At 38.9% G+C, this 12552-nt stretch overlaps 1 protein-coding gene across 4 annotated transcripts in view; it reads right to left on the reverse strand.

Moving 5' to 3' along the window:
- The window catches only part of LOC123768437 (zinc finger protein on ecdysone puffs), a 35867-nt gene extending 26003 nt beyond the window's left edge, over positions 1–9864 (reverse strand). For 2 of the 4 annotated variants that reach the window (XM_069336309.1, XM_045758980.2), the window contains exons 1-2: positions 9756–9864; positions 7896–7955 (exon numbers count right to left, since the gene is read on the reverse strand). In XM_069336309.1, the coding sequence (XP_069192410.1) occupies positions 7896–7954 (59 nt within the window). In that variant the 5' untranslated portion in view covers position 7955; positions 9756–9864. Of the gene's footprint in view, positions 1–381; positions 493–7895; positions 7956–9755 lie in introns of those variants that run through there. The other 2 variants (XM_045758977.2, XM_069336307.1) reach the window with 2 other exon arrangements.
- Between the last annotated feature and the right edge of the window lie 2688 nt (positions 9865–12552).

Raw genomic sequence — 12552 nt, forward strand, 5'->3', positions numbered from 1 at the left:
ATGATCCAAAATTTATATGTAAATTTCAGTAATTAAAAAAAGTTGCCATTTTGCTGCACCGCTATATAATGATCAGTTTTAAAAATCACCGATAAAGAAGTCTTGTAAACTTTCAAGAATCGATACAATGAGCCTCAAGATATCGCACAATATAAAAAAAATTCATTGCCATGAGGCTAATTCAAACAACAGCTTAAATTTCTTTCAAATCAATTTGCACTTTCTTTTAAATCAATTTCAGGAACCTTTCTAAACACAGACAAAAAAAAAAAATGGCTTAAGGGAGGATGAGGAGGATAGGGGTCAATTAAAAGAAAATTAAAACAAGGTCATCCTACCAGGTATGCCTAAATTCTACCATATACGCTCCAACTGCATTACCTGTCACCATAGCCGCCGCCATAACCCTCACTGTGGTCATAGCGTCTGTTTCCGCGATCATAGTTCCCCCAGCCTCCAACATTGCCTCGACTTCCCTGACTGCCCTCAAACCTGTTTATTAGTTAATCATTAAATTTCCTGGAATAAATGGACATGCAGGTTAGAGGCATCGATTGTAGACGATCGATAGGGGTAGCCGTTTCCTGGGCAGGACAATCTTCCAATACAAACAATATACCGGAATGAATATATCAGTTGGACCTTCCTCCAACTGACCACAATGGAAAGGATCAATGGTGGGCCAGAATAAATTCTGGTTGGCTAGAATATAGTGCCTGCTTCACCACACTCTTGTTAGACTGAAGGCCTATGCAAAAATTAAATTGAACAAGCCATGTCTTAAAATACTTTTTTCATGGGTAATAAAATTGTCAGAAAACCTTGACTAGAGGAGACACCAAGCCCCAAAATCATCTTGAGATAACCTCAAGATAACCAGAGGAACTGTTTGGGCAGTAAATCAACATGCCAATTTTGGAAGAAATCATTATGGGATTTCTTTTTGAAGTGACAAATTTGAATTAGTTTTGCTCAGTGGAGATGCCAAAAACTGTATTCTGAAAATGGTTAGGATACCATATATCGGAACATTATCTGGATCAAGTACCAGTGAAATTTACTGGAAAATTGTGTTTCGGGCATTTGAAAGAATGGACTTGGTACATTTACACCATTATGGAATCATGGTGCTACCGTTTACAAGATAGATTCATGGGCTAGCCATAGTAAAAAAAACGTCATTTGTGAAATAAATCTTCCTAAAGTCAGGTTCTGATGGAAACTATAAACCACAACTGGCTGAAATTAAGATTTCAATCTATAAAATTCATCCACTGAGAAAATGTTAGGGTATGAATGATCTCTTCATTACCAAATATTGCTCCAAACTTATTTTTAAAGATTTTCCTAAATGGGCACAAACTTGGAAAAAAAAGTTGTGGGAAAGCAATTAAGCATGGTTAAATTCTAACAGTTGCTTGATCATTGGAATCCTCAAGTAATTGTCAGTAAGCTTTCATTTGAGTTCATAATCCCAAGTCATGTTGTGGCCCTTGCAAAAGCTTTAGATGCTGAAGGGCATGAAAAAAAATGGCAAGACTTCTAAATAGTCAGATTCTGCTAGAAGTTATACATGACATGACATGTTGAAGTTTACACTTAGTCAAATTTGCCCATTGACAGTAGGAATTAATCAGCTATCCATGTAATGGGTTCCTAAAATATTTGTCCTCAATTTTACTTTGCAGTATAAAGGTGAACCTCTTTTTAACATTGCCCCAGTTCATAGCATTGCGATTCAACGTCATGTAAAATTTTTTTTATCACAGGCCTGTTATTCTCAAGTTTCCCAAGGTAAGAGGAAGAAATCTATGTAGAGGCCTACTGTACCTATAGAAAAAAGTACTGTACTGTACGAGTACGGTGCGAGTTCCAAGCTCAGTATTAATAAAAAAATGGGTAAATTACCTATGACAGGTAATAATCCTAATGAAAGGCCAAAGGAAATGGAAGACTATTAGAAAAAAATTAAAAATGCTTTTACAAGTGAATGAAAAATGACCAATCATCTTTCCTTGTACCCAAGGGAATGTAACCCTTATGGCACTTAACACTTTCGCCCGGGGTCAACGCAGCATGTCGTCAAAAATTTATTAGACGAATGTGCGAAAACGACACATTAGTGCATCAAAAATTAAAAAAGTTCGGCCTGCTTTCGTGCAGCCAATTTCTCGATTTGGTGCGGGAGATACGCCTGCCTTCTGGACTTTATATGCATATACTCCTGCTGCAAATTCTATTGCGAACACATTCATTACCAAAATGAAAAACCGATGACAAGAATTGAGGTAACAAAATTGAAAACCAAAATTGACAACTACACGCTCTAGTGAAATGCCCGGACCACCTTTGATCCGGGCATCACGTGAGTGATCTGGCGCTCACTCACCCAAAGCGCGAAAGTGTTAACCCTTGCTTACCTAAAGGTGTATTTATATACCCTTGTGTAACCCTCAAGGCTTACGAGGTTTTTGGTTTCACTTAGCACTTACACGTTCCGATTAAATTTTTTATTTTCAATAGCCGAGCTATTTTATTTGCACCAACCAGTCCAAAAACTCAAAAATCAGTTATCGTGTGGACAATATTTAGGACACAAGTGGACAAACCAGGGTGCTTCCCGCTCTCTCATGACGACTCACTAGGAACAAACATTTGTATATTCATCCCTCTCACAAATACAGTACAGTACTTCACTAATTCTGTATAATTTTTTTTTGCTTCTATACTCTATAGAATTCATATGAAAACATTGACACCAAATTTGTAGTTATAACCCAACAAATAACTTTGAAAACACAAAATGGTTGTAACATTTCACGGCATTGCTGAGTGAGGACCTCGGGAGTCTGGAAAGTTTATGGTTGGGAACATGCAGAGGCCAGGCCGCCAAAGTGTTAACATTATATCAGTTAAAAGTCACAGTTTTCAGGAACTTAAACCTGATGTTAAATGAGGTTCACCTGTATTTAAAGGTATTGTTTAAGTAATTTTATCGTCTATATAAGCACGGGATATTTTATCATTTGGGACAGGGGGAAAACTTTAAATCTTTAAAGCAATACTGTACATCGCAAAACAATCGGTGAACCAAAATAACTTGATCAAGCAGAACAGGATCAATCCCAGACATTCCATTTGGGCGAGATGCCACTAACAAATACTCTCCTTAATAGAGTTCATTCACCCATATCATGCCAGCATAAAACCAGCAGCACTTGTAGTACTGTATAGCATGAAATCTTGCATGCTAGGAACTCTTCATATGTACCGCAATACAAAGTAGCAACATGCAACGTATCCAAGAATACTTTAACAGATGGAACGTTCAGTTATCCATGTCTGTATAGCTTTTTACAAAAATGTATAATCCTTCAATTATAGAATAACACTAAGCAGACACCTAGAATAGTGTATAATAGGGAATGTGTAGGGGGACAGAATGCCTACACAATGGTGCCTAAAGAACCCATACATCATTGTGGCAACCAAAACAAAGTACTATCTACGCTCTGCAATCCGGATTCCATCAACACAAATCTTTCCATATTTTTGTGCTATAATAATAACTTTGATAAATTTTTGCACGAACACCTATGTCTGGCAGCGGCAACAATCCATGTGTAGGTGTTAAGAGGAAGTTATGCTATTAAAAATAAGTTACGAGTGATCGAACTTTGTAAAAATTGGCTGCTCCAGCCGCGTGTCGAGTAAAATTTTCGGATCATGCATAAGTACCATCTGTGATAAGGAAACAAATGTATGAAATGTTGCTTGCTCCTTCGCGTCTACTAATGAGTGAAAGAGCAAGCATCAAGACTAACTGGAAAACCAGAGAAGCTGGCATACTATTAACAGCATTGCACAGTAGTATGCCAATTCCCAGTGAAGGAATGCAGCAAGCAGATTTACAATCAGCCTAGGAATAACAAATTTCAGGGCAAGTGATAGGTTAGATTGTCAGTCAGAGGCACAACAATGTCAAGAGAACAATTGTCTGAAAAATTGAATTGTAGATATGAGCAGTGTCAAAGCTGGCAGTCAAGCTGATGCTGCCAAGCACATGAACAGTAATTAAGGTTAGGTATTTATACAGAATCTTTAGTATGTCTGACCTAGGTTATAGTATGTTATCACAAGAGCAGGCAAAGTGGGGGTGTCAGGCCAAATGATAGTACTAAAATACACATCATTTTATGCACTAGCAGTAAAGGTACATCAGAGACCTTTGCCCTTAAGAACAGTTAAGTAATAATCCTTATACATCTCTTGCGGATGGGGGGGGGGGTGCCAATTAATCTACAGGGTCTATCGGTAAACATCAAAAGTCAGGACTGCCATCTCAGCTTCCAAAACTACAAATAATCATTGCCAAACCCATTTCATGTCTAGTACATTAACTTGTTTTGTTAGCCTGCTAACTGACTTTTTTTAAAGGAGTTAAATGCAAGGTACTGAAGTTATGTATTATTATTTTTATATACTAATTTTCCAAGTTCTGCAGTGTTTACTTATAGAATACAGTAGTTAGAGTTATTATACTCTCCAAGCTCAGTCTTGGTCCTGGATTGTCTGGTGATAACCATCCAATGTAATTACCCAAGTGTAGTTACAGGATGAGAGCTATGCTCGTAGAGTCCTACCTTCCCAGCACAGTCATATAACGCTTTGAAATTACTGAAGGTTTTGGCCTCCACCACCTTCTCGCCAAACTTGTTCCAACCGTCTACTACTATTGTTTGCACAAGTACGTTTGTAAGTACCACAATGTGTGTACTTACAGCCGCCCACGTGCCCATTACAACCCGCCTGATCTGGCACTTCCTGCAGGAACTTAATTTATCAATTGCCTCTTGAAACCCACAACTAGCATTATGGCAATATGTCTTATTATTTGGTGAAAAGTTGTGGTGTGGGCCTCTTATGCTTACGTATGTTCTCTGTGACTATAGCATACCTCTACCCTTCACTTTATTCTGTATTTCCAACCCTATCTTTCACTCCAATTTTGCAATATTATTGTGCATTTTTGGGAACCTTTTCTTCCAGCAACTTCCATACATATATAATGTAATACAGTATCTATATAAAACCTTAACATACTTCCTTTTCCCCTTAATGGCAATTCATTTTACTTTAAACTATTTAAAAACAAAAAAAAATTCCCTGAATCTCATAATGCACGATTCTGTACACATGCTAAAAAAAAATAATTGTGTACAACACGAAAATGATCTAGGTCATTCTATGCAGCAGGCACTACTGTGATTATCCTCTGGCATCCGGCTATGCATGTTAAAATTTTGGAGAAGCAATGCTTTTCTATTAGTAGGTAAATGTACTACTGAAAATAGTCCAATACTTAACCTATTTAGAACGCTTCAAAGATCTAAATTAATATTCTTCGGAATGATGGCTAAATGCATTATATGTTACACCTGACAAATACTAGGGAGACACGTTTTAAATTTGCACACCAAAACATCAAATCAGGAAGCAGTAGTGTGTATGTACAAACCTACACCACAATTTTTGAAAATATGTATCACTCAAAAGACACCTGATGGACCAGGATAATGAAAAGGCTTCAGGCACCAACAGCTTGCGATCAAACTTAATCAGACAGACTGACCTCAAATACAGTTGGCTCTCGAAACAATTTTAAATGCTGCAAAATCTATAACCAGACCACATAGCCCACTAACACTAGACAACTTCTCTGTATTACCATATGCAAGTCTCTTAAATTTCAAGTTGACTTGCAAAGGCATTAACCAGATAGTGCAGGGACATCACAAACTTGAAATTAAGTGATAATTTAAGCTGTCACTTCAGGAAATACCTAATTAGAATACTTTAAAGTGCCTGTGCCTATACTTTAACCCTTTAACTGAGCAACACATATGATGTGTTCAGTGACTTGCAGTAACTTGCGCTCCACATCATATGATGTATTGGAGTACTACGCAAAATTTAAACGGCCCGCGGATACACAGAGAAAACCACACCTTCATCGGGGCTCTTGTAAACAGACGCCATTTAAAAAAAAAAATCAGTGGGCCAAATTCCCAGGGTGTGAGGGGCCTCAGTATTGAGTGAGCTACCAAGCCTGACACACGCAGCATGAGCTCTCAGCACTGCTGTTCAGCTTGTGACCACAGCATCGCCTAAAAATGCCATAATGTACATGTTCTTGCTATTATTTAGCGATGATATTATTACAGAAGACCCTTGACTGATAAAACTGACCAGGGTTCTGATAATAGCAGGATTGTGGTGATATTTAGCACTGTGCTTTATGGAAGGAGGAGTAATGCTGTGGGAGGGAGGATGGTGGTGGTGGTGACATCTTCTGACTGTGTGGCCACCTTTTATTGACTGCACTCACCACACCAGCTTAGTGGTTCACTATGGTGAACACAATGTAGATACATATATATAACTTGTGTATAGTGTAATAACAGCAATAGGAGTAGGTTGGGAGCCGCCATTTTGGTGAGGGAGGTGCATCGTCTGCACGACTTTTGTTTACTGGTGATCACTATGGTCTTTGGGCACCATACCAGCTTACTTGTACAAGTATGGTGAATAAAACAGGTAGATACTTATATATAATGTGTGTATATAGCGTAATAACACCACAAACAGTGTTGTTAGAGGAGAAATATTAGTGCGTCTGGCCTTGAGGGCAGCCGCCACCAGCTGACTGTGCGAGTAGCTACGTCTTTCTGCCTTTACTCACCATACAAGCTTAGATGTAGAGTTATGGTGAACAAAACATGTAAATACTTATATATAACATCTGTATATAAAAGCAAAAACAGTATGGTGGGAGAATGGTGGCGAGTCAGGTGAGGTGAGGGAGGGAGGGAGAGGCAGCCAGTGACGAGCTGCCACTGCCACTCAGCATACCAACTTAGTGGTTCGTTATGGTGAACACTAATGTAGATACTTATTTATAACGTCTGTATATAGTGAATAAAAGCAAAAACAGTATGGTGGGAGGAGAATGGGGGCGAGTGAGGTGTTGAGGGAGTGAGTGGCAGCGAGTGGCTGGCTGGTTGGTGTGTGGCGGTCACTCCTCGTTACTTTTGGACTCATAATAGCAACTTAGTGGTTCGTTATGGTGAACAAAACATGCAGGTACTTATATATAACCTGTGTATATAGTGTAATTAACAGACAAAATATTTGTTCACTGTTTGATGAACATAATTGAATCAACAATATGCACACCATATTTTTCAGTACAGCGATGATTCACTCATTTTATTATATAAATATATCACTACACACTATTGAATAATATTACAGCAAAAAAACTACGAAAAAATCAATCAGACATTGAAATAATTAGGTAATTATCTCTGTGGCCACTCCTGCCTGACAGCTGGCGAGCAACAGACCATCTGGGACGCACGCTGAGTCGGCGCCTGTTTTTTGCCAGACTTCCCCACCCTATAGCGGGCAATATATGCCACTTACGATTTTTTTATTATTTTTCCCATGATCAGTGAACACAAATTAACAGGTTTAGAAGAAATTGTTTTTTTTTTTTTTTTTTTTTGGTATGCGCCTGTGGGTGACAAATGCTAAACAGCCTGGCGCCATACAAGGGTTAAAGTACCAATGTTAAGATATCTGTGTTGATATCTTAACCTAAAATATACAAGGTTTTAACAGAAAACGAACCTTGTATAATCTTTTGAATAATTTAACTACACCCCTGCCAAGTGATGGCTCGAACCTTCTCGATGCAGCACAAGATATAACCCTCATTTATTCCGTACCATTTAAATTCACAATGCAGACCTAATACAACAATTTATGGCATAGTTAATATAAATACAACAAAATGCAAACTCAAACCTTATCAACCAAGAGAAAAGGTATACCTTGATCGATAATTTCCACCGGAAGAATTGGGGCTAAATCTCCTCCTATTGGCTGGCATCCTGGAAAAAGAAAAGCACACGTCAACCAAAGTATATCTGATGATCGTTATAATATTCCGCAGTTGATAACAAATGGGCACGTTTCCTATCTAATGCCTCTATTCACCTAGCAGTAATTAGGTATTTGAGTTATTCAGCTATGAGTTGCATCCTGGGAAGGGTTAATAGTTCAACCTTGGGGTAGAGAGGACCTTGCAATAAGCCTTATATGTACAAGTGTATATATATATACACACAGTCTGCCTGTTCGCCAATATGAAATGCTATACAGCTCCCAGCGCATCAAACCAACCCTAACCTTGTATTGTATACAGGTCACTAAATACATGTTTGATAAACTACTCGTTGGCCCAAGATTTTAAAACAAACTTGGTGCAATATTTGGACACTACTATATTATTGCCGAGACCTTGTTAGGCTGCTTATGTTTCCAAGTAACCCCATCTATTATGCCCAGAGTGTATAAAAAGTACATATAGTAGTAGTTCATAGGCTCACTCAATGATTAATTTAATAAGCAATTATTACCAAGTAAAGGGGCCTGACGGCAGAGTGGACAGCGCTCGGGCTTCGTAGTCCTAAGGTTTCCGGGTTCGATCCCCAGCAGAAGCGGAAACAATCAGGCAGTTTATTTCACCCCCTTATGCCCCTGTTCACCTAGCAGTAAATAGGTACCTGGTAGTCACACAGCTGCTACAGGCCGCTTCCTGGAGATGCGTAACAAGGAGGCGGCCTGGTCGAGAACCAGGCCGCGGGGATGCCAAGCCCCGAAATCATCTCAAGATGACCTAACTTATAGTCAACTCTTAAAAAAATAGGTGCCTAAAGTAACATGTGTACTGTGTAGTTACATGGATACAGGTCACTTAGTTACACAAAGCACTGTACCAACACTTTTACCATTATACAACCTCCACTACAGCTGCTGCAGGAGGCCTATTTTCCCCACAAGAGGCAGGCCTATTTCCCCCACAAGAGGCAGGCCTATTTTCCCCACAAGAGGCAGGCCTATTTCCCCCAAAAGAGGCAGGCCTATTTCCCCCACAAGAAGCAGGCCTATTTTCCCCACAAGAAGCAGGCCTATTTTCCCCACAAGAAGCAGGCCTATTTTCCCCACAAGAAGCAGGCCTATTTTCCCCACAAGAAGCAGGCCTATTTTCCCCACAAAAAGCAGGCCTATTTTCCCCACAAGAGGCAGTATATAACAAAATCTACCCAAACCCAAAGATAAATACATTTAATGTTAAAAAAATAATAATTTATGGACGAAAAGGTTGGCGACGGAGCCTACATTAGCACGCTATCAGTGTTCCCAGCGCTCAGGGGGGTACAGCAGGGTACATGCTACAAATATCCCCCCTCCAGTACCCGTATCCCTGGCCCTGTGCCCCTAGGAGTGCCAGGGAGCCAGGGCACAGCAGCTCAGGGCTCCCCCACGCTCCTATGCTCTCACACACACACACGCCATCAACTGCCTCCAAAATGGCATTTCTCTCTTCAAACATCAAATCTCGCGCTACGCCGACAATATCCCGCAAACCCCCACCATAGTCATCAAATGCAATGCATAAACGAGGCGTCTGCCATTTCCCATAGCGTAATGGGCCCCAAACATCCTTCAAATTGTAATAATAGCGAGTTAACATGAGCAAATGACTCCCCCCCCCCCAAAGACGGGGGCCCCTCGACACTCCTCCCGGACCTAAAAATGGTTCCCACTCGGGGCCCTAAGGGCAAGAAACACTTCTTTATGGTAACTACGGAAAGAAAACAAAATTGTGTTTGTCCTCCTCCCTTTACCTGGCGTGTGTGTGTCGAGACAAGGGACAAAACTAGACGAATTGGAGTTCTTGGTCACACGTGATGGCGACGCCGGTCTGATGGCCACCTTATGTTTGTGTGGCTGGGGGAGGGGGGATAGGAACTTTATACTCCCTCTCCTTACTTAACCTTTAACCCTTAACCCTAAACACTAGCGTGAATACCAACGCTCTAGATTTATTTATATTTGCTAAGTAATTTATTAATCAATTATACATCTGATTCAACTACAAGTCAGTAGCTATCGATACTTTGAAATGATATATCGATAATCGGATTTGTTATTTTTGCTCGATCAATAAATATTTTAATGTTAAGGTTCAGTTTATTAATTATTTGAGTTAATGATAAACGCGTTTATCTATCAATAAGATGTGTTGATGAATGCCCCTGTGTGAGTTTTATATGAGTTCCCCTTCATAAGCCACGGCAAGCTTGGCGCTCAACGTCTCCTCTCGACTCCCCAACTTGAAACTGATATCTCTTATTTCTCCCTTCAGTTTGCAATTGTCTAATATAATATAACATCTTTATTCAAATATAATGCATTTTATCTTGCCATTTAAAAGACCTGGGACAATGAACGTGTTGATCTATTGATCCATGATTGATATACGGGTCTATTAAATCAATTATGTTCATCAGGACCTAGATTCAGGAAGCTCTGTGTATTTCTTCGTAAGTGGGTTTGCTACGAAGGTTCCTAAGTGCGCCCTAAGAAGATGCTTAGGTGCTATTCAATAAGGTATACTTAGGAAGAAAAATTGTTGGTTCACCTGCGTGCCGATAGAGGTCACTACTGTGTTTCGTTTGGCCAATCAGAGAGCAGCAACATTCTTCATATTGAAGATTTAGCGCTGGCTTATCGCAGCTCTACTGCCTCCTATTTACGTCGAATTTTCTTATAAAATTAGTATATTTCGAAGTAAAACAATGTTTTTTCAACTTCTACAGCCAGCACCGACATTGTAGTAAACAAATATGTTACATTTGTTGTTTACCTACGTAATTCTAAGAGATACTGTGTAGCTGTCCTTGTTGCTCGGAAGATGCGCTGACAATTATTGTATATATTTACTGAATTTACCCAAGGGCCACTAACTATCTAGTGACCTCGAAGAGGACAGAAAGCCGGCGGCTTGTTGAAGGGCCCGCCAATTGTCTTAATTACATTTTTTAGCTGGAATTTGGCATTTACGGCTTCAGCGGGTAGGCGGTTCCATGGGTTTATAGCCCTCTTGGTGGAAAAAACATCTGTTTTCAGTCCTACTTGAGAGAACATACTCTCCAACACTATATCTGTGATTGTCCTGTTATCAGTGACTTCATACCAAATGGTATGAGGTATTTTGAGCTCTGTAATTACTTCATACACTCAGGAATATTGGAAGATATTCTTGTGCTGCACCCAGATTTTGCCAGTGGAGGCTAATAGATCAGCATTAAGTATTTTGTTCTCTCCTAATTCCATGTATGACTGGCCATCCTGTGAGGTGAGCTTGTAGCTGGTTTTTGATCTACACTGTGTGGTCCTTTAGACAGAATAGGGAAGCAGCACATTGCTGTGTATACCTAAACATGTTTAAAAATACATTGTTTGAGAGGAGTTTTGTAGAAACTGGTAAGAGTAATTATAATATAATGTTTCCATGATTCAGTGCTTACCTCTTGTGAAAATTGCTTAGAGTTGTTTAGTCAGAGTTGATTTGTTTTTTGTATTGAGGCTGGTATTTTCTAAATTGATTCCATGTACAGTATGTCTAACCATCCTGTGAGATGGGAGTATTAGATAAACTTATAGCTAGTTTTTTATCTACACTGTGTAATATTCCATATAGAATAGGGTAGCAGCACATTGCTGTGTATACCTAATCTTCTTAATAAAAAAAATCAGTAATAAAGATTTTAAATTATAGTTTGTATTATTACAAATACAGTACTGTATTATCCTTATTAAATCATGTTGACCATGGATCATTAAGATCTCATGTTGATATGTAATACAAGTCATATTTCTTTTGAACTGCTAATCCATGCTAATCATTCATTAAATTGTGTATTATGTCTCAATTTTTCACTTCCTTGGATATACTGTACAGTACAAAAAGATAGGATAAAAATAAACCAGTAATATTTCTTTCATTATATTTTTCATTTAAATAACTGCATCAATATTTTTACAGCTGACAGGATTTGTTTTACCATACAGGTGCATTATTTGTTAAAAAAAATTTGGTTTATTGTTACACACAATGGTGCTACATAGCCTTCCCAGCTTGGTGCCTTCTTTTAATACTTACTGATTAAAAAATAAATAATAAATACATTTTATTCAGGAAAAGTATATACAGTTGATTTACAAACATAATGTTGGATTTATAGACAGAGCTAGTACATACAATACCTAAAGCCACTAATACTCATAGCATTTCGGGCAAGGTGTGGGGGAAAAAACACAGACTAAAACTTAGTAATCGGGATTAGGTATAAATTGTGTTGAAAGAAGGAATAAAAAATACAAAAAGGGGGGTTAGCATAGCATAACTCAGCAATTGCACATGTTGGTGAACAGCGTTGTTTAAAAAATAGCAAGACATGGGTTGACATTTAGGAGGTAAGTTAGGTTACATGGAGTTAATTAGGCAGTACTTGGTTTAACTCTTAAACTGGTTGAGAGAGGTACAGCCTTTGACATGATTCGGGAGGTCATTCCACATTCTGGGTCCCTTGATTTGTAGAGCACTTCTAGTTTGGTTACACACAGCCAAATTGAGTA

The sequence above is a fragment of the Procambarus clarkii genome, chromosome 35 (genome assembly GCF_040958095.1).
Source record: "Procambarus clarkii isolate CNS0578487 chromosome 35, FALCON_Pclarkii_2.0, whole genome shotgun sequence".
In the NCBI taxonomy this organism is placed as follows: domain Eukaryota; kingdom Metazoa; phylum Arthropoda; class Malacostraca; order Decapoda; family Cambaridae; genus Procambarus; species Procambarus clarkii.